The 25250-nt window shown below is 38.2% G+C and overlaps 1 protein-coding gene across 2 annotated transcripts in view; it reads left to right on the forward strand.

Moving 5' to 3' along the window:
• Window positions 1–25250, forward strand: part of CUL1 (cullin 1) — a 55070-nt gene that overhangs the window by 1137 nt on the left and 28683 nt on the right. For both annotated transcript variants that reach the window (XM_074575645.1, XM_074575644.1), the window contains exon 2: window positions 15001–15293. In XM_074575645.1, coding sequence (XP_074431746.1) covers window positions 15154–15293 — 140 coding nt within the window. In that variant the 5' untranslated portion in view covers window positions 15001–15153. The remainder of the gene's footprint in view (window positions 1–15000; window positions 15294–25250) is intronic.

A 25250-nucleotide genomic window follows, 5' to 3' on the forward strand; every position in this document is an offset into this window, starting at 1 on the left:
TATTAGTCTGTGCATTTATTGCCTGCATTTAGATGACTAGTTCTGCAGTTTTTCATCGTTGGCAGGTAATCACCTCATTTGTTTCCCAGGAACTTTGCCACTGAAAGCTAACTGTGTCCTGACTGGGATCCTTTTCCCATCCTGCTTATTTCCTCTTCAATTTATATTCCATCACCATCATTATCCCTTTATTACCTTTACCCTTTCAGTTTTCTTCCTCACAGTAACTATTTACTTCACCATGCTTTTTTCCCCGTCTGATCTTATTTTCCTGTCATTAAAACCTTCCTTGTGATATCACCTAATACTCTTTCCTTCCACATACTCCGTTTCTTTGTAGACTCACATGCTGTCTCCCCCACTTTGTATTTAAATCCACCAGCTGTGCCTTTGAGGAGAAAGGAATTTAACCCTAGGTTATCTGTATACTTGTCAGTCAGCACTAAGAGGACACAGATTACTTAATTTTTTTACCTTATTTTGTTTTCATTTGTTTTGTTACTGACTTCCTCAACAAACTTTCCCCAGTGTATGTGTTCATATATAATCATATACTTCCTAATACCTATGCATACCCTGGTGCTCGTCTGGGAAAAAAAAAAAGTCTGTCTGGGAAATCCTTTTGGCAGGACTGTGAGGAATGGTCCACGAGGACCAGAAATACCTAGTGGCCATGTAACTTAAATTAGGCCAAATATTGTTTGTAATACTATATTGTGAGTTGCTGCCTAACTGGTGCAGGGTGTGTTTGGAGGGTTCTCTTTGGAGAAGTAGTAAGGTACTTCATAGGTACCATGGTGCATAGTTTTTACTCCAGAGATGCTCACAGTGAACTGCTGCAATGTTGTGTGGTGTTGTCTGAGTTGCATTGACACTCTGTGTCTCGGCTGGTGACTCTACTAGAAAGAAGTCTTTTCCCCCTGCTTTGCAACTTCTCTTGTTTCTCAGTATTTGTTACCCAACAAGTTATTTTATGTTTTTCTTAGTTGCTTTGGTTCTTAATATTAGTTACATTTCACAATCATATCATCACTATGTATTTGAGGTGCCATTGAAATAGTTGTCCCATATGGAGGTGTGGGGAACACATTTGATCTTGGGAGTAATTTATACAGCTAACTCTAGAATCTGGGTTTGGTGCCTAGCGTTAACAGCTTCTTGTTTTCTCAGCTGAGTACATGCAGATCCTAGTAACTCCACAACAGCTCAGAGCAACTGAACTAGGCTTCTGATCTGAATTACTTCTCTGGAGAAAACTTCTTCCGTTGCCTAGCCAGGGAACAAGTAGAGAACAGTTTCTTAGTTCAGGCACCTAAATTATGCATATGCGCCCTGCTCCTCATCTGACAAAACAGTTGTACTGGTTTAACTAAATGATTTTTCTTCCACCTTAGTCCTTTTTGCACTGGTTTGAACTTGCCTTATAAGTTGGGCCTGTTACTTGGACTGTCGGCATGAGAAAATTGCAGTGCTTTAATTTAAACAATTTAAATTAATTTAAGCTAAATTGATGTACACCCTTATTTGGATACTGATTTGGGGGTGGCTTTTTTGAATTTAGCTTATTCTTAGTGTTGGCATAAGGTCATACATTTTAACTGCACTGTTATGAAAACAATACTGAGTCCTTTGAGAAAGTTATCTCAGATATTTAGCTTAAAAAGTGTTTTCTTACAATTGATATGTTAAGATCTCTGAGTACTGCTTTTCATCTGTTGTGTTTCTCAAGTAGTGCCTAGTTTTGTGTAGTCACAATTATTTCAGTAGGGCCCAGCTAATAATGAGTCACATCCTGGGTGTCAGTGGTTGCACGAATTTGGTATACCTGGAGTCTTCTCTCTTGGCATTGAAGTTTGGGGGTTTGTTTAGGTTTTTTTGTTTGTTTTCTTTTAAATTCCTAGTTGATTAAACAGCTTTAAAGATGCCCTTCTTGCACTTATACCACTCTCGACATCAAAAAATACGTATCGTGAATGTGAAGTGAGGCAATTGTCCTAGTAAGAAGTTGTCAGTGCGTTGCAGGTGGATACAGATGTCATGTGTACTACACTTTTCAACCAGAAGGGCAGAATCAGGTTAAAGTGAAAGGTGACTGGATCAGTGCTGTCTGTTCAAGAGCATGGCCAAGCTGTTGTACCTCCCATGCTGTCCAACAGGGTCTGTCTGCCTTCATCAGGAGGAAAACAGAGTAGGTGTCCCACTTGGATGGGAGGACGTGCACAGGCAGTCCCAGCAGCCTTCAGGTCGCTACAATCCTCTCGCTGCACAGAGCTGGGAGGAAAGACAAGTGTGGAAAGCTTGCTCTTGGATGTTCTGCATGCGCTTTAGGAATACATGAACTTGCTTTAAACAGACTGCTTAGGTGCCAACATTGTTTTTTTGGCAAGTGTAAACTCATAAAAACCTTTTTATTACTGTATTTTTTAAGATAATCTTCAGGTAAAGAAATGGTTGTTGGAACCAACATTTAGAGGTCTAGGTAAAAGTTGTAACCTATATAAGGTACAAACTTAAACTACTATTTTTTTAATTTGTTATGGAGACCATTGAGTTTCCCTTACTTGTTAAAGGAGAATTTTCAGTAAGGAAACAGCAAGAAAATGTAATGGTTGGAAAATTATAGAAAGCTGTTGAACTTCTCTACATAAGTAACTTGCTGTTTTATTATAAGAGTTGTAGATTTATCAGTGGGGGAACGACTACAGATTGACTACTGATGGTTCTACAACAATGCAGTTCAGATCTGTTACAGACATGACTAAATGACTTTCATGATCAAATTGTCCTGACCTGATGTGCCTTGCTGTGGTGCTGTAACTTGTAGCCTTTAACATAACTACAGCGATGGAACGTTGTCAGATTTAAACACTTGTTGTATTATCCAGCATGAGTAGTTACATGAGGTTTAATCAGGGAATGGTTGCTGTACAGCTGCTGGGAAAAGTGCTATTTTAGGAAATAGTTAATTTTCTGACAGTTTTCTTTTTACTCACAGAACCTCTGATGCCACAGCAGTGAACTGCTTCATGTTGCCACCTCACCTCTTATAAATGATGCAGGTCAAAATCAAATATATTTTTTTAAATAAACCAAACATTTGTTACATTCCACTTTATTTAATGTCATGTTTTTCAAATTAAAACCTTGAAAAAATGAATGAAGGCTCCTGTGAAAATAGGAAAATATGAATTTCATTTTGCACTGCAGGAAACTGATATAGGGTCATATGTAAACTTTTGCCAGAGCCGGATTCTCTTTTGCTTTATCCTCAAGATTGCCATACCTTCTTTTCCTGTTGTATTGTGGACTTGTAAAAAGAAGCATGACCAGCAGGTCGAGGGAGGTGATTCTCACCTTTGTTCTGCTCTTGCGAGACCCCATCTGGAGCACTGCATCCAGCTGTGGGGTTCCTGGCACAACACAGACATGGTCCTATAGAGAGGCTCTAGAGGAGGGCAACAAAAGTGGTTAGAGGGCTGGAACACCTTTCCTATGAAAGAATGGCTGAGAGAGTTAGGGTTGTCTATCCTGGAGAAGAGAAGGCTTCAGGGAGACCTTATTGAGACCTTTCACTATAAGAAAGTTGGAGAGAGACTTTTTACCAAGGCCTGCAGTGACAGGACAAGGGTCAACAGTTTTAAACTGAATGAAGGTAGATTTAGATTGAACATAAGGAAGAAATTTTTTACGATAAAGGTGGTGAGACACTGGACCAGGTTGCCCAGAGAAGTTGTGGATGTCCCATCATTTGAATTGTTCAAGGTCAGGTTGCATGAGGCTTTGAGCAACCCGATCTAGTGAAAGGTGTCTGTAGAAGGAGGGTTGGACTAGATGATCTTCAAAGCTTCCATCCAGCCCAAATCATTCTATGCTTCTGTGATTCTTGAATAAACAGTGTAATTTTGATGTGATGTTTTTCCGAAAACTCAGGAAAAACTAATGTCTCCTTTCCTTCCCCTTTTGATTATTCTAGTTTTGGACTTGGGAAGGTTTCACTGCTATAGCTTGGTCTAGCGGGTATGAAGCATTGCTTGACAACACAACTAAGAATAAAGGATCAAATACATTTTCTCTGAGGACTTTGTAGTTACGCACTAGATTCAAATACCAGTTCAATACTCTTGACTTCTGTTTTTCTGTAAATTAGAAGTACCTAAAGGCGATATAAAATGCTCCTTGTCCTTGGGTTTCGTTAGATTTGCTCTAGTTAATGTTGTTATATGTCTCAAACTTGGTGTTACTGTGAAGGAGAAATGGAAACTTTTATTCACACATAGGATGGTGAGGATCATTATGACTGAAAGTTTTTGCAGTATGGGCAGCTTTTGGCTCTGCTCTGGTAACGTACTGATCTTTTGAAGACATGGACATGCTTCTCATCTTCCGTTTTCATGTATTCAATTCATTAATATACAATGGAGACAAAAGTTAATTTTTTTAAGTTTAAAGCAGGGAGCTATAAGAATTTGGGTTATTAGGAATGCAATTTCAATCATAGCTGAACTCAGAGACTTGTTGTTTGCATTTTTAATTTGCATCTGATGTAACTTGGCTTTTTGTTGCTCTGTGTGTTTAAGGCAATATCTTAATGTGGATTAGAGTTCAGAAGTAAGACTGCTGATGTGACCCTAGTTCACCCTGTTTTGCTCTGTAATTTAAACTTAATTTCATATGTAAATTTGCAAGCTCCTCTTATCTCAGAGCAGTGGAGACTGTCATCTGGAAGTTTTATCTAAAGTTTGGAGAACTGAATTGAGGGGAAAGAAGAGGGTTGTAGGAAATAGTTCTTGTTTTGTTAGCTGCTAGTCTTTCCATCTTGCTTTTCATGGTAATAATGTCATGGGGAAACGTTCTGCTTGCTGCTGAGTAGCCAAAGGAGAAACTTTTCAATGTACAATTGAAAACGCTTTTTTAGTGTTAGGTGCAACAGAGATGATTGAGGGATTGGAGCATCTCCCTTATGAGGAAAGGCTGAGAGAGCTGGGACTCTTTAGCCTGGAGAAGAGAAGGCTGAGGGGAGACCTTATTAATGTTTACAAGTATCTAAAGGGTGGGTGTCAGGAGGATGGAGCCAGACTCTTTTCATTGGTTCCCAGGAACAGGATGAGGGGTAGCGGGCACAAGCTGGAACATAGGAAGTTCCGATCAAATATGAGAAAAAACTTCTTTACGGTGGGGGTGACGGAGCAGTGGAACAGGCTGCCCAGGGAGGTTGTGGAGTCCCTTCTCTGGAGACTTTCAAGACCCGCCTGGATGCAGTCCTGAGTAGTGTGCTCTAGGCAATCCTGCTTTAGCAGGGGAGTTGGACTAGATCATCTCTAGAGGTCCCTTCCAACTCTGAAAAATTCTGTGCTTAAAAATGTCTGTATTTTCTTACGAAAACAGACTGTTCTATTACTGTGCTTTTTTCGGAGAGAACTATGAAAAAGTTTTGTTGTCGCTGAAAATGTGCCTTTGCTAGAGGGCCATCACTGATAGGAGTAGTATAAAATAAAAATGTATATCCTTAAGTAAATTAATTAACTTGATTTAGTTAGGTTCTATTGCATGCTTAGCTTTAGAACTTAATGGTGCAAGCTAAATCATCAAGAAGCAGGATGTAAGTGTGGCTGTCAGGGATGTGTATTAATTTTAACTTTTGCAAAATTAAGTTAAACTGTTGCACTTCTGTACCAGACATGCTTATTGCAGTCATTAGAGGTCAAAACTGATTAAAAATTTGCTGAAAATGATACTGAAATTATGCGGAACAGCTCTGTGAAGTGTAAATTCCTTGGTGTGAGTTAGGGCTGTTACAGTTCAGATTTCATAGTGGAACCAGGAAAATCATGTATGAATCCCTTTCTAGGCTTTAATGAGAAAGTTCTCATTCTTTATCTAGCTGGCAGTGGACGTGTGTGTGCCTTGTCAATATTTAGGCATCTGGAATGAAATATATAAGAGCTGTACTGCTTATTGCTAACAGTGGGGGGCAGCTTTCACAGTGTAGTCATTTTGTCACACGCAGGAAATGAATGTGAGTATCTGCAACAGTCCCCGATTTGTAGACTGTTTAAACGATATGACAGTTGCAGTCCTTGTCACTTGTGAATGAAACATTAGCATGAAGATGAATATAGGAGGAAGCTCTTCAGTATTTAAGCCATGCTCTTGTGGTATATTTGAACATCTGAAAATGTCAGACCGTTTGCAAGATGAGCCAGCGTGGCCGTAATCTTTATTTATAAATGGAAGTGGCAAACTGCGTTGCCTTGATCGCTTGAGTTCTTGCAAAAGTAACAAGATGGAAGATGCTGTAAAATTAGCAAGCTGTTCGAAGATATTCCAGCCAGAATTGTTTTATGCTTGTTAACATTAGTACTTCTTAAAATTACTGATAAGAATCATCACCTTCCAAGAGCATGGGAAAACTTCGTATGGAAACATTACTACAGGTGAAAATTCCTGTTTGTGTCAGTGTGAAAGTGCATGTTGTGGTGCACTAAATGCTATTATAATGGAGGGGAATTTGTGTCGGGGTTCAGTCAGTCCTGCAGATTCTGGCAGAGATCATGCTGTGTCTGAAGTGACCTGCAAGACCACACCAAGATTTTCTTGGTGGAGATCAGTAGGATCATGGTGTTTTAGATTATTAAGTTGAATTTAGTTAAAGTTTTGAGGCTGGTGAGAACTTCTGGAAAAGCAGTTATGTGTAAGAATTGTCATTGCAGGATCATTAAGGTCTCTAAAGAAGCTTTTCTCTAAAGGCTTTTTCTTCTCCAGGCTGAACAACCCCAACTCTCTCAGCCTGTCCTTACAGGAGAGGTGCTCCATCCGCTTGATCATCTTTGTGGCCCTCCTCTGGACCAGCTTCAACAAGTGTGTGTCTTTCCTGTGCTGAGGGCCCCAGAACTGGACGCAGTACTCCAGGTGGGGTCTCAGGAGAGCAGGGTAGAGGGGGAGAAACACCTCCCTTGACCTGCTGGCCACTCTTCTTTTGATGCGGCCCAGGATAACTCTCTTAAAGATGGTCTAACAAAACCTGAGAACTTTTGCCTGTATAGTAGTGTTAAGGTCATAATGCCTTGCATTATTTGCAAATTTGCTGTTGATGCAGTAAGACTACCGTGAAACTTTTCTTGTTGGCAGGATTGTTAATATTGACCGAAGTTTACTTCAGCTGCAAGTGCAGAAAGGACAGTTTGCTTGTATATATGCCTCAACAAACCTCGTCTATTCTAGACCTAGCCTCTGTTTATTAGGTAGCACGTATATGGTTGTTTTTCTTTTGTTTTGTATGAGCTGTTGCATTACTGTAGTGAGATCTCTTGTCAAAAGTTGCAGGAACTGCTCAAGGAAGACAAGGGTAAAGCTGAAATCAAGAAGTAAAGGAAGAATGTTAAATAACTAATAGAAGCATAGGCAAAGAGAAGTGAAAAAGCAGCACACTCAAACTTGCTTGGTGTTCTTCTGAGGAAAGGTCATTTGTGTTTTCCAAAAACCATTGTAATCGGGTGTCCAAATTAAAAGCATGTCAGTTAAAAAGGCTGTTAGTGAACATGATCATGAATAATTTAAGTAAATAAGAAAGGTTTAAAAATTGCAATTCCAAGTTACTTCCATATATTCTGCTTAAATTTTAAAATCAAGGTGAATTTTTGTGTCTTTCTAGCTGTGAAGAATGCATCCAGGCTTTTATTTTGTTTTTTCGGCTGGCAACTGTATCATTGGCACATGAAGTAACATAGGGGTGTATTCTTATAGCATTTTAGATATTATTGATCCAGATCTGTAACACATAGAGGAGGGGGTGTGAGAAGAACATTGAAGCCCTGAATGAAGGCATTGTCAGGGAGGTAAAGTAGCAACTACTCAATCACTTTACAGCAAATTTACACAACTTGGCATTGAACTAACTGGCAAATTAAGCGTACTTGCTTTTACTCTAAACTGCCTTTTTTTTGTTGTTTTGTTTTAAATGCTGTGCAGAATGCTTTTACCACCCAAAGACAACTTTTGGAAGGGAGAAGTGTATGCATGTATACATCTGCCTTTTCCACGTAATTAGGTGAACTGAATTTAACTCCCTTGAAAATAAGATAAGCTAAGGCTTTTCACACTACATGTAACTCAGTATTTTGTAATAATACAGAGGAACTGAACATTGTAATTTGCATAATTTGTCTCTTAAATATCTTTGATATTGAAATAGCAGAAGGATTCTAGTATTTCTCTTCTGATACTGATATGATTTCTGTAATAACCATTTTTTACGATAGTTGTGGTTTCATTTTGCTGGGGCACAGTGGAAACGTCTCCTATAGAGAGAGTCTCCAAATGTTGATTAATTACACATTTGTAGCATGTAAAGTGCTAAGGATGTTACACTTGCTCCTAGTCTTGCTTTAAGGATCGGGTCACTTTACACGTATAAACTGTCTGCCTAGTTTATAGTCTGTGTATTTAGTGACCTAAAATATTTCTGGACAGAAATGTCAGTGCTGTGAAACATTGTGTGCAGGACCATGGCTCAACTAAGCTATGTTACATTGTAGCTTTGAGCTCATAATAGTAACTTCAAATGAAGTCAAGTAGACACAAAATAATTAATCTGCAGGTGCCTGGATATAAAAAGTGTCTTTGCTATCATAAATCATGAGTGCAAGTGATTAGAGGGACAAAACAGAATTATTTCTCTTGTCTCTTTCCACTTCATCAAACGTAAATATGTACTAGAATGGAGGTTGTGTGCTTTAGGTTCAAGAGACGTTTTATAACCTGGAAAATTATTTCCAAGAAATAACTTATAAATTGTAAAGGCAAAGAAGTAAAAGGTGAAAGCAAAGGGAAATTTTAAATGTCTCCCCACACTGCCCCTGTGCTTATATTGGATAAATCTTGTAGATTGTATTTTACAGGCTAACTAGCAGTGGAGGGCGGTATATTGTTCTCAGCTCTGGACTGTGCATTTACACGTCTTCTCAAAAGGCGTGTGTTTGCATGACTTCAAGAGGAATCTTTAACCTGGTTTGTGGGATGGATCATTTGCAGTGTCCTGTCTATGAAACTATCCAGGTTTGTAAGAGAGGATATATGAATAATAAACTGACTGCTTTGGTTATGAGAGGGGTTTGGTTTATTTTGGGGTATGTTCTATATCATGCCTAACACTGAAAACAATAGATGTGCCTTTGGATGTTTATTGTAAGGCAAAAACTTGCCAAACATTTTGATACGGTAATACTTCAGGGTCACTTCAACCATAGCAATTTTGAAATTTATGTGAGCTAGAGTATAAACCAGCATGCAGTATCCTAAGTTGTTTTAAAAATAGTGTAAGAACAAGCAAACGGCTTGTGTTAGAACAAAGGTAGTGTTTAATTTGCTTCTGTTTTAGGTTTTTTTGAAAATACTTTTTGTGTGCTTGCGTCGTATGGCATTGGTTCAATCAGTATTGCATATCTTGGGTAAATAACCTTAATAGTTGCCTTGTCTCGGCGCGGATGTAGCAGAGACTTTGAGGGAGTAAAACTGGTTGGGAACCTTATTGAGTGTTGCTCTTTGCTGAATACAGGAGCATCTGTTGAATTTCTGAATCGGACTTGCTGAAATAGAGCAACAGGAGAGCAGGTTAAAGTAAGTTAGAGGAGTAAAGCTGGAAAAATGGGGAGGAAAGAGTTTGGCAAGAGGAATTTCATCTTGTGTTTTTAAGTGTATGGCTGTATTAAACTTACTCCTTTTTCTTGTCTTTTGAAGCCAAAGATTAAATGTTTATTATGCTTCATCATTTCAGCACAGAGGGCTGATCTTTTGCTTGTAGCGGCCGTTTAAGTGAATATGGTGACTGCATCAGTTTTTACAAAAGATGTCAAACTGCAGCCAGTGTCCAAATGAACTTGTACTGTATTTTTGTTACTAGGAAACTTGCGTTCAGTTTTAGAAAATGGATTTGAGGCAGTGCACGGAGGTGAAATTCTGACTTTTCATACACACTTGTAAACTTTGGAAACCTTGTAGCACTAAAAGTCTTTGAACTTATTTTTAATGGCATTCATTCCACCATAAATTATGAGTGAAACTTGCTTCTCTTCCCTATTGTGTGTGTTTTCAGTATGATTAAATCTGTTCACCTTAGCTCACGCTTTTAGGCGTGACAAGAATATTGTCCACATGTTTGAAATTAGACAAGGGAAAGAGACTTGGAAATTACTAAGTCTAGGTCCTGTGCCTCTCTACTGTGTCTTTAAAAAATGCTGTCTGGGCTCTTGGGTCAGCTGCAAAACTTTGCTCTGGACCTATAAGTTCTTACTGGACCGAGAAGCTGACAACTTCAATCTGTAATTATTGAGATAAGCTATCTTGAAATCTGTAGTTGAGAAGTAAGTAGTTGTGGAAGGACAACAGGTGGTGCATAGGCCTTGGAGCTGTGAAGCTGAAAGTTATGTTGTATTAGGACATAAAAATGAGGTACTCGCTCCAGCGGACGCCTTGAGATGCTGTAAATCTGGTGGGTTTTATTTATGTTTTTTTAGATAAAAGTAGGGTTAACTTTCAGATTTTCTTATAGGTCTCATTCAGCATACGCATAATTTTCCTCAGATGGGATATCTAAAAGAAATACCATTTATTATTAGGTGATCAGTAAAAAAAAAAAAACAAACCAGTTTTTCAATGTGATGTGTTTCCTTGCACATAAGGTGTGTCATGCTGTGTCCTCCTTCCCCCCCCGCCTCTCCCCCCAGTAACGAAAAACATTTTCTTCTGTCCTTTAGGGCTGTTGCTCTGAAGTTCTGGCAGAAATATACACTCCTTTTGACAACTGGCACGGGCAGAAACGACAGATTTATTTGACACTGTTTTAATTGCAGTGCTTGGGTGAAAGATAGGATGATGTTGAATGCTGTCATACTGCTGCATCAAATTGTGTATTTATGATCTAGAATTTTTTTCATGTAAATATAGCTGGTCCTGAAGATACAATGAAGTCTGGGTTCTCCAGTTGAGAGCTACAGAGCGGATGTTGCAACTCAGGCAGGTGGTCCTGTCCATGAAGCAGGTCAACAGCGAGTTTCATCTGTTGGGGCGAGAAAGCAAGGTGATGGTCAGTTCGAGACTGACTTACGCATAGTCCTGCCAGCACCACTTTGGAAGATGAGAGATCTCACTGAGGTGAAGGTTATGACTTAATGTTGAGGTTTTAATTCATTTGTAGCAATTCATGGTTCTTGGGAGGGCACCTTGCTCTTGGCAGTTGCGCACAGGCCCGGGCACTGAGAAATGATAGACTTCTAAACTCTTTTCTCCCTCTTTCTAAGTTTAGCAATCAGGATGTTGGGTAAAGAGATGCAATGTAACCAGCGGACCAGATTTGACCTTCCAGAATTGTTTGCTAGGAGAGGTTTTCTGTGTGTGAATCACAAAAATAATTTTGAAAACTACACTTACACTTTTCACGTGAAATAGAATTTCATATTTTCACTGTGTGTTTGTGTACAATAACAACTCTGTTGAGTAATAAAGCCTTGTTTTATCCCTTCTCTCTGTGCGTGTAACATCATAGCTTAGTTTAAGCACTAAGTACAAATGGTTGCTTTCATAAATATGATTTTGTAGTTAAAAGAATTCTTACATAGTGAAACTTTACTCTTGTTAAGGTAATATATTAATAATTATTTTTCTGTTTTTCTGCACATGAATAAATCGGAAAAAAATTAGTAGTAGTTTATAGCATTATTCATCTGGTGCTCCGTTTCCCAACTTGTGTTAACTAGTAACTAACTGGAAGTAGTAACTTATTTGAGTCTAGGAAATTAGTGACATGATGCTATCATTCTGTATTCATGTCTTTAATTGTGAAATTTAAATTGGAAGCCAGCCAAGGGACAGTGAGGCAATGTTGTCAAATGCAGTGGAATTTATTCCTTATAAAGAATAGTTCTATGTAGTGGACTGCATGAGAAAATAAAAGTCAAAATTAAGTTCTTTCTCATGGCATTGTTTTTAACGGCTACATCCTGACTTACACATGGACGGTTACTTTAGGGGCAAGGGAGGGAAAATTGGTACAGTGTGAAGGAGGAACACCTTGAGTTGAAAAGATTCTGGGAAGCGTAGTCTTTGTAGATGCACGAGGGTACATAAAAACTAGGAGGTGCTTAATTAGAGAAGAAAGTTAAATATTTCCATCATCATACAGGGGGAAACCCCACATCTGCTGGGCAGCTGGTGGTGGCAGGCTTGCAGTGGAAGGGTGGCTGCCTCTTACTGGCACCTGCAGAGACGTCTGAGTAAGAGCCCTGGCTGTCACTCCTCTCTGTGGGCTGCCTGGGAAGGGACCTTGGCCCAGTTGTCAACTATTGTAACGGGTGTGCTTTCTGCTAGTTAGCAAGGGGTTGGCCTTTTGTTAGGAACTTTTGTACAGCGGTGAAGTATTTTTCTATTAGTTCTGCCGAAATACTTCTACTAAAATGCACTCTAGTTCTAGGCTGTTTGCTTTTTGCAGATTAATAAGAGAGTAATAGTCAGTTACTTTGTACAAATACTGCAGTCATAATAGAGTTGTAGATTCATAACTGTGTCTTCTCTTGCTTCTGTGGAGAGTTCAAATAGTACCCAATTTAAGGAATCAAAAAGTTTCTTCCCTCCTGGATTCTGAACATCAAATTAGTTTTCTTGCCTTTTATTGCAATTCTGACTTAAGATCATAGTCCAAGATTGTGGGTGTGTAACATGCGCAGAGTGTTTCCCCACAGTAGAGGCAAATAGCCACTTGTGAACCTTTGTTCTTTCTGGCTTTCATTGCTCAGTTGTGAAAGTCCATCACTATTAGTACTCCAGCAGGTTTGATTTCTAGAAATTAAAGAAGTTACATACAAATAAGGTATAATCTGTATTACACTTCAGCATGATGATGCATTATTCCCATGTGTCTTTAATAACCAGTTTGCTGTAATTATAGAAAAAGAATGGCAAGGTTGAATTTCAAGTATATGTTTTATAAGATATATATTGATTGAATTCTTGTTTTTTCTATCTAATCTCCTAAGTAATTGTTGCTCATGTAAAAAGAAAAATCAGCTGCAGAAGCATTTTATGTCTGATTGAAATGAGACAGTACTTGTTGCTCAGATTGACATAATGAAAATACTTCTCAGTGCTTTTTTACTTTGAGATTTAAAGGCTTATGGGTGATGGATAATAAAGGACTATGAGGAGTGGTAACTTCTGTGTTACTGCAGTAAGACAGTCGTTGACTAAAAAAACCTGAAGAAATATCTCGATCTTAGCTGGTCTTTTTAGGGTCAAGAAGAAAAGGTAGAAGAGAAGTCCTGTAAATAAATGGGCGAGGGTGAGGGAGGGTATAACAGAATCTTTAATCTCTAAAACAGTGCGAAACGTGGAGTGGAACATGCAATATTCTAGAAGTGGCTGTTATGAAGCACCTATGACATACTGTAGATCCCGAAGGAACATCTTTATTTTCTGCTGCTGAAAGGCCAAAACCAAATAATAGGATTTATCAGATCTCGGCCTATACTATCCTTGAAATTATGGAAGAGTTCATGCAAGCCTTGGCTGGCAGGCTCTATTACAGGACAGATTTATCATAAAGCTATATTCTTGTCTATAGAAGCATGGCAAAAAGTCATCGTGTTTGACTGTGTTTTGAGTACTTCAGTGAATGGGCTGTAGGGTACAGAATCACAGAATGGTTTGGGCTGGAAGGGGACCTTTAAAGATCATCTAGTCCAACCTCCCTGCCTTGCGCAGAGACAGTCATGTTGCTAAAAGCCCCATCCAGCCTGACCTAGAACACTTCCAGGCGTGGGGCATTCACAATGTCTCTAGGCAACCTCTTCCAGTGTCTCACCGTTCTCATTGTAAAACGCTTCTTCTTATATCCGGTCTAAATCTACCCTCTTTCAATTTAAAACCATTGACCCTTGTCCTGTCACAATATTCCCTTGTAAAAAGTCTTTCTCCATCTTTCTTATAAGCCCTCTCTATATATCGGAAGGCTGCAGTAAGTCGGTCCTGACTTACTACAAGTCTGTTCATTTGTGGGTTAATTTTTTAAATCGTGTTACCTCCTTTGTCTTTTTTGGGTATCTTCTCAATTTTGTTGCTACAGTAGATAAGACATGTTAAAATTTCAAAAATATTTTTAAGGACTTGTGTAAAAATGGATCTTCTCTGCTTAATATTCTCAGTAGTCCTTGCCAGGTTGACTGTTTTCCTACTCTTATAATTTCACGAGGCTGGTGAATTGATAACCATCTTTTAACTGCCTCCCAAACTTTGTGCACTTAAGCACTCATGGGAGTAGTGCATTTTTGTAGTTTCTTCTTCTGTCACTCACAATTCATGCAATCTTTATTTTGTGCAATGGTGGTGTTTCTTCTCACCGTTATTGTCTGTATACTCTCTTGCTGGTAAGATGACATCGAAGGAAGTGGTGTTCGGTTACTTAGCGAAGAAATTAATGTAAGCATGCACTTACCAGATAGAAAAATTCTCTGCTCCCTGGGACTTTCAGGTTACCCATAATAGAATCTCAAGTCTGGAAGGGTTATTGATAACCAAAGAAAAATAGTTAGTTTTAGTATCTTCTGGTTAATCTTGGATATCCATCAGGATGCTTGTTAAATGGTGAGTTACCACAGAACCCCGAGCTGTTTGGAAATACTAAAGTTTTACTGTTTTATAGGGAGTAAACACTTCTTAGTCTGCTGCTTGGAAGGATTTTTACTGTTAAGTTTTCTTATTAGCATCGGGGTTTTGTTGTCAGCAGCACTGACCTAAGTACCTCCGGGCAGATCTGGGCACTAACAGTCACATTTTGTAGTGGATTGATGAATTGCAAAATTATGTTCCTTGGTTTTGGTATTTCGGCTCTCATCATGGATTTCTCATCTGTGTAAATGAAAATGTTTCAATGGAATCATTCTTTTGTATCTTTTTCTCTAGTGTGAATGAATTTGGACTGTCATATAATGCATATGTTTTCTTTTCCTTTTGCAGATTGTCTTCCTGGGAAACATCACTCTTTATATGTAAAGAATATCTTGCCGAGTTGCTGCAACTGAGTTTAGAATGTTACTTGACTTGTGATTCTGATGGAGGAATAACCAGATCTCAGGCTGCTGCACTGGAAAACTTTACAGGAAATACAAAATGTCATCAAATAGGAGTCAGAACCCGCATGGACTTAAACAGATCGGTCTTGACCAGATATGGGATGACCTGAGAGCTGGAATTCAACAGGTTTACACCAGACAAAGTATGGCAAAATCCAGATACATGGAACTCTACACGTATCCTAATGCCTACACCAGTTAGTACTTTCACTGTTAGTCGATTAGAGATAGCTTTTTACTTCTCTAAACTCAAAATTGTTTCGTAACTGTTTGACTTAATGTCTTTTAAGTATATATCTTTATTTTGAAGGTTAGCCTTTTCTGTTTAATCTTACTGGCAAGTAAGCAGGAACATTCTGTTGTCTGGAAAACTGTCTTCATAATTATGGCTACCTCCGAATTTCAGGTTTGATTACTATTATCTTTGACAGCAGATGTCTAAAGTGATTTTATTGATAGGTCTAATTTTGAGTCCACAATAGACCAAGAGAAAATATAAATTCTTTTTCATTTCTGTTAGTCTCTGTCATTAAGCTGCAGGTCTTCTTGGTAATAATGTCTGATTACCTGGAAAATTTTTCTCTTGTCATCCTCAGAGTAGTACTTTACTCTTGAGTTGGTCTTATAATTTTCCAGCAGGAGTGAGAATGCGCCCAGTGGATTCCTTTTGAATTCCTAGCTTGCATGAGAGCGCTATTGAAATTTTCCAGTGTCTACCCATTCTGGGAGTTATGATAAAAAGGGGTTGTCTTCATTCTTGTATGTGTATGTTGAAGTACTATTTGGAAGAGTGTAGAAAACTTGTTCTTGTCAGGTAGCGCATAGGGATCTTTTATAACTAATTGGGAGGAGTGATGTTCCTCTTTCTGTGTTAGAGCTTCAGTGTTTGACTTCAGCACTTTGTTTGGAAAGTGAGAAATCCTTCTTTTATGTTCCACCTGTAACGTGGCAAGTAAAGGGATTTGATGAGGACCCACCTCTGTTTTGCATCTGTTCTGTGTTCAGTATTGTAACCTTGTGTTGCTCAGTAGAGTAAGCACTGATTATGAAGATGATGGTACAGCAAAGTATGTAAACATATGATAAGAGAAATGATGACTGAATAAGTTTCCTATCTTACTTTAAGTAGTTCTACTATTTTTCTTTATCAGTTTTTAGAGGCTTTCTTAATAAAGGTTATTCTTCTGGTACATAAATTAATGTCTAAAGCTGTTGTTGGCACTGATTTGGAATTGCATATCTAATTTTAGTCTGTGTTAAGTTTTTTGAAAGGACAGAGCTTTTGTAAAAGAAAGAAGAGCTTGAAGCGTATAAAGCAATTAATTCTGTAGTTCTCTGGCTTTCCTAAGGAGATAGAACAGTTTTTCTGCACATATAATCTCGGAGGTCATGTGTGATCTTATCTGTGCCTGCAGAATCCATGCTCCTGTGGGGTGGGAAAAACCCTGAGCAGTCTGCGGAGTGTTTCTGGGATACTGCTTTAGTTGTGATGGGAAGATGAAATAACATTTGGTTTAGGGTAAGGACATTTATTAAGACTTAAAATGACTGATTTCTCACAGTGCTAGGTTCAGCATTGTTCTTGACTGAATGAAACGAGTCTGCAAAAGTTAAATGTCTGATAGAAATCTGACATGTAGTAGAACCTCTGAGAGAGTCCTTTTTTTTTTTTCTTCTGAGTGCCTTTAATATACTCCAGTTTGTGAGGTCTGTCAAGCAGGGTAACTGCAGACTGAGTACTTATTATAATGGTAATGTTAAAACACTTGCTTTTTTTCCTCTCCTTCTGATGTTCTCAGATATTCTTGGAATGAAGCTATAAAAGGGATATGTTGTTTATTAACTACTCATTTCCTTCTTGTCGCTGCTTCAAGGAGTTGTTTGGTCTGAAATTTAGGGCTGTTTTTGTTTCTCTCATAAGTGAGCTAATTTAGTGGATGATTTTGGTAGTTGACTTCTGTGGATTAATTTATTAGTCTGATAACTCAGAATACTTGACAGTGGTTAGGCTAAGAGTTTTTAATCTACTATGAAGATAACAATGCCCTTTGCATCCTATACTGAGTGCACATGTTCAAAAGTTGTGCTTAAAAGATTACTTCCCTTTCAGATGCAGTACCTATAACATGTGCTCAGTCTTTGCGTACGGCAAGTGGTGTAGATTGATGGACTTTTATTTTGGGAAGCTCTGACTTGGTTCCAAACAGCTTGGTTTAGAAAGCAGAACGCATGCAGATGAGTTTCAGCTGCAGCTGTAATTGTTCTGAACATCAGTCCTACTTAGAAGGCTGCTGGATGCGACAGCAGCTTGGAAATCTTGTGCAGTGGACAGTGTAGTCATTTCCTCATCCTCTTTTGTCCTGGTTTTTTTCTCTGCCTCTCTTTTTTTTTTTTTTTGATAGAGTATTGCTCCTGAAATGTGTTCTGTTTCATCCCTCTAATTTGTAAGAGGAAGAGAACCACTCATACAATCAAACCTGCATTTAGCCCTGTATCTGGTAGCAAATTTTCAGTCAAAATTGATCAGAGATCTGGAAGTTTTTGTTCTGCCTTGTTCAAGTGAATCTGGGAAAGAATTGGAAGAGTTATGCAATTCAGATGGTTTGGATCTCCATCCTACCTCCACTCATTTTCTTTGTTCCAAGTGTCTCTTTTTGTGAAACACTAGATTCAGTCTCTGAGTACAGGCCAGAGCTTGTACTTTAGGTGGTTTGGTTTGTTTTTTGGTTTGTTTTTTTTTTTCTTCATTCCAGCAGCAGAAGAAAGAGGTTGATTATTCCAGCGGTTTTCTAGATCAGAATACTGAAGAGATGAACCAAGAAATCTTGTTTCTGAATGGTGTTTATAGAGGTCCTCATCCCTACTTTTTTCTAATTCAGATTAATTTGTGCTCCTGGTTGCAGGGTGTATTCTTTGTCAGATAAGGTGATTACCAAATGTTTTTCAGAACTACATAAGCTTTTGTGATTCCTTTTGCCCTGCCAGCTATGCCAAAGCACCTGACCAGAAGAACAGTCCTTTATGGAAGTTGTGATATTTTCATTTACTCCTCCTTACGTGGTTATGAAGATCAATGTACTAATGTGCTTTAGTCACTTTCTGAGGTGTGTTCTTTGTGTTTCCTGTTGAGAATTTGCAACTTCCACATAGAAACAGAGTTTCTTTAGACTGATGCTTTCTGTGGAAGAGACTGGGGTTTACTGTTGTGTGTTTGTTGTTTTGGTTTTTTCCCATGTTGTTTTATTGTTGTTGTTTTTTCCCCATGTGTGAGATTGTTGAAAATGAAATCCTTCGTCTGGATGTTTTTCTGTCCCTTACCCAGATTTTCAGGAGTCAGTTGCTCCTGGAACTCTGGTACACCGCACCTGAGAGCGTGGTTCACTCAGAAGTAACTCTCTCTACTTTATGCAAAGTTCAAGCCTCTGCTCTGCAACAGTAAAAAAGGATCCCCGTTGTTGCAATAAGTCAAGGAGTAATGAAATTGTAGTGTCAATGTATACAGAATATCTCTCTGTGGCTTTTAGTCTATTTGGAGGAAGCTGCCAGTTAGTCTGTCTGAGAGAGGACTGTGCTTGCGTGCAGCAAGTTGTGAGTTTCTGTTTTGAATTGTTGGTCGAAGACCTATTACTTTGTTTACTAGAATTGTTCCTACTCAACTTACTCATATTTATATTGCTGTAAGTGGCTTTTCTTTATGGACACCTCTTCTTAAACTCCATTTGGCAATGATAAAATAATTGTACATCTTGTGCTGCTTTTCTTTTTTTGGCAGAAGGTGATGCCCATTTTCCAAACTAATCATATAGTGAGTCTGCAATTTATTTTCCTTAGGCCTCATGGTCTGAGAGGATGAATTGGGATTTATATCCATTCTCTTTGGTGGAGAGAACAAAAGGATTTTGTTCCTCTTCTTGTTTTATGTGTCTTAAGCAGCTTCTCAGACCAGGTACTAGACTATCAGAAAACTTTCCCGCCCTATGTTAAACTAGCATAATTTTTTTTTATAGCTGAATAACTTTCTGAAATTCTTATTTTCTTCCTCCAAGCGTGTATCAACTTCTCAATTTCCAGATATGGTTGGTGAATGGGAAGCTTAGTGGTGGGTTTTTATTTCATATGTGTGTGCTTTTTATTTGAAATGTCAAAATGACTTCTTTGGCATATACTCGTGCTTTCACTGTCTTGATTTACAAAACATAATCTGAGAAGCATTTTTAAGGAATATTTTAGACAGTGTAGTTAATTTATGCCCATATGGAAGAGAGGAACCTTTTTGTCCAGTTTTAATATTTAAAGAGAATTCAATTGTGAAAAATAAGACTGCTTAAAGATTCCAAGTACCATTAATTTATAACAAATAAGGTTTTTATTTACGTGAAGATATCTTAAAACCTTTTAATTGATAAGAGGAGGAATATACAGTACTATGGTAGGTGTGGGTGTCTTACTAAAAAGTGCATCTGCAATGTCCGAATTGACTTTCACGGTCTTTCTAATGTTGTGTGCATAAACATCACACTGTTGATTTCAGCAGCTCTTAGAGTACATTTGAGTAGCTGTGTTTGGCATAATTACCATATAGCTCTTACGTGAAACTTTGAAGTTAAATGGCTGAATTTACTATGACTAAAATTTGCTCAAGTCTATTGAATTTTACAGATGTGTTTCTTATATTATTGTCCTATTATTAGTCACAGTAATTATTTTCAAAAATAATTGCTTTAAGTATTTTAAAGTAAGATTATGTAAAGGCTAGGTTGTTCTGTCACACTTCATTATTTTATGAAAAATCTTTTCCTTGTTTCTGAATTTGCTTATTGTGATTCAATTTTGTTAACTTTGACAAAGTGGTAGTTACCAATTGTCCGTTATACCAAATGTAAATGACTGTACATCACAAAAGGTTACTGTAATCTGTTTTATAAGATGGGATTTTTTCCTCAGATATTAGCAAGTGATAAAGGAAAAGGTTGTGTTAAACGTTAAATGATTAAGTGTAGTATGCTTGCGTTTTAAAAATACCAGATGACTTAGGGTAATCTTTCTGTTCGTAAAATAGAATGTAGAAATGCATTACCTTTTTTCACCTGTGGATAGATTCAGCACCAGTAAGTACATGTTGCCCAGGCAAAGCCCTGAAGCCCTTCTCCTGGCATCCATTTGCCAAGGTCTTTTGTGGTTGCTTCTACTGCAATCCTTGTCCTAGTGGCTTTCACTAGAATTTTTGTATTTTAGTAGGATTTTGGATCAGCCGATGTAAATTAAAACTCTGAGAATCTTTTATTATTTTCTGATAACATGAATCTGTTGTTACCAGGCAGCAGGTCCTTGTCCTAGTGGCTTTCACTAGAATTCCTCTATTTTAGTAGGATTTTGGATCAGCAGATGTAAATTAAAACTGTGTGAATCTTTTATTTTCTGATCACATGAATTTGTTGTTACCAGGCAGCATGGTGTGGTGTTGGTTTTTTTTCCTTAACACATTATTATACTTTTTCTGTACAGAAGAGATACTGGGGTGTTAGGGCATGCATTTTTTAAGCCTCAAACTGTTCCACTTTCTCATGAGATTCTCTCACTCCAAGCCATCCTTTCACTTTAATGTCAAATTGTTTAAGGTCACTCTGGACACATCAAAGCAGCCTCTGCTCTGTGCTAGCATTAATCCTGTTTATATTCAATATGATATTTCATAGTGTTTCTCAGTGTGGTATGCAAAGGTAGAAGTAAATGTATTTGTTTACATGCTAAAAGGGTACCTAATACACTTTTCCTTGTCTGGAAAGGTAGGTAGGGTTATGTGATTTTTGTGTATATTTATAAAAATTGCTGCTTCAGTTTGAAAGAAGTGCAGAATATGTTTGTATTAGTGTGATTGCTTCCTTTTTTTATGCCCTTCTCCACGACGATTTCTTGATGTTCTACTTGCTTTTTATAGTAACCAAGAATATTATGTACAAAACCAACTTCTGTCAACGCAAAGAACTTTAAACTTAAAAGCAACCTCAGTTATGGTGGTTCTTACACTTCCTTGGCATAAAGACTGTACATTTTGTATATGCATTTGGCTTTGACAATCTGTGTTTTCCTTTGTAACTCAGTGCTTCTCTGTGATTCTTTTGAGTTTATGCCGTGAAGAGGGAAACAAGAAGTTATCTATTAGCCTTCAGATGGCTTTTGCTGGAAGTTTCTCTGATCTCAGACTTGTAGAAACATGTCTGAGCTTCGTTATGCCTGGATTTTCATAGCAGCTGCACAGTTGATGCTGTAATAGCTCCTTCAGTTTCTTGCCATAGTCCTCCCCTGACTAAATTGGGAATGGTTCAACAGTGCAATTGTATGTAACCTAAAGACTTAAATGTGTAATTGATTTTTAGGATAAAGTGTATTGAAACACGGGTGGGAGAATGTGTGGGGCAGGGTCTTAATTTTTTTGTTTGTTTGTTTTCTTTGAACTGCCTCGTGGGGGTATGCTTCCTTACTGATTGACAAACTGCACATACTTAAAATAGGCTCTTGCTGGTACCTCCCTGAGAAGAATGAAGGTTTCTGGGTTTTTTGGTTTCTGGGTTTTTTGTTTTACCGCTGCCCCCCAAAAAGCTAAAGTGGGCATTTAAAGTACTTGTTCTGAGAAGTGATTGCTTTTTGGCAACCTCATAATTTCAAAACTTTGTGCAAAATTCCTTCATCTGTTTGGCTTATGAAACGTTAAAGTCGCATAGGCACATCCACTTCTCTTAGCAGCTTTACTTATGCGTGAGGTGGTTTTGTGAGGTTCGCACAGTCTAATCTTTTGGACACACAGGAGTAGAAATAGCTTTAATAATTTTGAAGAAAATATGTAAAGCTGTTCTCTAGTAAATATAGGAAGCTGTATTGTTTGTATTAAAAGTGGTTTTACAAGAATACAAAACTTCTGTAATCTGTCCTAGCAATTTTCCTATTGGTATGTTCAGTAACTTTCTGTATGTTGTTCTTTCATGCCTTTGGTGTAATCTAGGAAAGTACAAATTTTTGGCAAAAGTGGAAGTAATCTCAACTTGTTCCTGTAGGCCAACTGTTGAGGTGTCAGAACACTCAGCATAGAGTTAATTACAGCTTAAGATCTGTGGAACAGCAAATTTATACCTAAAATTATCTTTATAATAAAGAGACTAGAAATAATGAGAAATTCTGGTTAGAGAGTTGTTCAGCTTTTGTGGTTGTTGCTGCATGCTTCCTCCTTTCCAAAAGCTTTGTTGTCATTTCTCTCTGCCCTATATAGTTTTGTGCTAGATTGTATTAATTCTGCTTCCCTTTCAGTTCCTTTTAAGTATCTGTTCCTCAAGCCAGTTTAGCCCAGTTGTTAATTTTTCATAGCCAAATGGAAGAACTGTGGGCACCCAACTGTGCTGCTGGAAGGGGGATCAGTTATTACCTCAGCAGAACTGTTTTCTTTATAAAAAAATTAAGATTAGGGAGTCATGTGAAACTGAGTAATTTGTACCCATCAGTGTAAAATCTGAGTGTTGTCCTGTTGTGTATTGGATTACAAACCTGATACTTGTCTTGCGTAATTTCTGTTTACAGTTGCTCCTGAAGGAAAAAAAACTGCTGTATGGAGTATTTTGGTACTTTTCTGGCGCGGAGGGTAGATTGCAGGTGACTGTCATGCACTTAAGCTTGTGTTTTGATGGTGTAGTTGCTCAAAAAGTATAGGCACTACTACTGAAAGAGCCTGTTTCACTTGCCCTGTGTGGACACAGAAGTTCAGATCTGCTCCGCAAAGGATCTGGGAACAGGGACAACGGTGAATTGTAGTGGCAGTCGCTTCCCCAGTCCAAATCACTGGTTACCTGCAGAAAACTCCCATGCTACTGGAAAAGCAGGTGGCAAGTAAGCCCTCCAGGTGGGTTGTGTGTCAGGATCCTTCCTTCAATGGAAATAAATTCATTATGGTGTGGCAGCATGGGAATTCTTTTTTTCCTTTGCACTGCTCAGCTTTAGAAAAACTGAGTCAAGGTTGTCAAAAGCAGTGTGAGTTATATCAAAGAGAAAAGTGGTAAAAGTAATTTATCTTTAGGTGGTTCTTTTATCCCATTTTGAAGAGTTTCAGAGAAGAACAAAGTTCTGAAAAACATTTTTCACCTTGAACAGCCCAATGTGGAATCAATTTATAAACTTCCTTCCAGTCTTCTACCTCAGTTTTAATTTGGATAAGTAAATGTAATTTCTCCTTCACTGTAAGGAAGGTGTAGAGGTTAAGAGACAATCAGTTCCTCCTGTAGATGGTTTGTCTGTTTGCTGGGCCAAATCTGAAGTTCAGCAACCAGAAGCTTGGGGAGCAGTGCAGCTTCACTGCGGTGCAGACCATTCCATTGATGAATTAACTTCTCTGCTTGTTATAGTATGCGAATTGCTGTGCAGAATTGTGCAAACACCCACAGTAATGTTTCCTAATAGCTGTTTGGATATGTATATGGCTTCCAGCACACGAAGCAGTTGAGGAGATTAGTTTGCTTTCTGCAACCAAGAATTCTTTTCATAGCGTTCCCCTCGTGATTCTCAGATGAACTGTCATGTACTTCGTAGTAAGCAGTGCAAGTCTGATTTTGTTTTGAATATGTCAGTCTTTCTGTCAGTGGTTGGCTTTAGCAGATGGGGACACAGATTGTAAACAAAGTCTGAGAGAGCATTCTTTTATGTATAATATGTCAAAGAGTTATTTACACTTGCAAACTGCCTTATGCACAGGCAAACTAACTTCAGTTTGACTTGGATAGAACAGCTAAACTAGAGTGTTTCAAAAGTGCTGTCTTGGACACTTCGACTAGCAAGACTCAAGCTAGAATAACAAGTAAAGATGGGCATTACCGCTATATTTTTACTCCATTTCTGAGTTGATTACTGTCAGGCATGGACAGAAGGTCTCAGTCGCTCTGTTTACAAGGAACCCTGGTTTTAATAGTAAAATGTATTGGGTTAGAAAAAGGCTTGTGTCTTCTGAACTTGGTCTTTTGTTTTTCTGAAGACTGTTGTGATTAGTCTTGGAGATGAACAGAAAGAATATTTTCATCAGGCGGTGTTTACAAAACCTGCAAGAATTACCTGTCATCTGGACAATCCTTGTATTTTTAGGCTTGCTCAAAGCCACTTGGGATAGGAGAGTGGGGAGGGGAAGAAAGATTCATCCTGAATTCCTTGTATCTTGATAGAGAGATTTTCTATACACAATTCAGAGGACCTTATATTAACTTTTTTAAAGCTAAACTGTGAGGTAGGCCCAGCTTTTCTTGTTTGTGAAAAGCAAGAAAGTTTTGTATCTAGAGAAAAATTGTGATGCTGTGTGGCAGGCCGTGTCACTTGAACAGGGAATTCTGAAATCAAAGCATAGATCGTAAAAGTAGCAACAGTGCCAGGAAAGTTGAACAAACAAATGTCTAGGAGCTGGAAGAAATCATTAATGTCCAGGAAATAAGTGGCTGATAGAGATAAGAGGCTGATAAATGTTCAGTTGCTAAGAACAAGTGAAGGTTTTATGTTATTGGTTTATATCGTGGGAAATCTAATTATTTGGCACCTGGCTGAGGAAACATGAGAAATGTATGCTGCATGTTTTCAAAAAGGGTTAATCTTAGGCGAAGAGCATTACGCTCTTGAACAGAATGTGATGACTTTTTGAACAAGTACATAAGTATAGACTGCGCAGGCTTTCCTCTCAGTTTAACACAAAGACCATGAGCCTTGTTCCTGGTGGCATGCAGGATACTCTGATACTTAAGCCCAGTTTAAGGATATGATTTGTCTGTGAAGCTTTTTTTTTTTTAAAAAAGTAATTGCAAGGGAGTTAACTGTTTATTTTAAGAGATTTTTCTGCTTGAGCTTTACTGTTGAAATACTAGAAGCAAGACTGTCCATAAAGACTCTAATGCATCGTATATTTGGGGTTTATAATTCCCTTGGTATTTAATTGTGCTGATGTCTTCCATTATATTGTGCTGGCCTTTCTGAAGGGAAAGATAAAAGGCAAATCTCAGCAATGTATTAATTTCCTAATACGTGGCATACTGTGGAGGAAGTCCATCTAGTGGTTAAAGCTTGTCCCATTAGTTAAAACACAAGTTAAAACCAAGTTAGACATTCTGGATTGCTTAA

This window comes from Larus michahellis, chromosome 2, assembly GCF_964199755.1.
Source record: "Larus michahellis chromosome 2, bLarMic1.1, whole genome shotgun sequence".
NCBI classification, from domain to species: Eukaryota; Metazoa; Chordata; class Aves; order Charadriiformes; family Laridae; genus Larus; species Larus michahellis.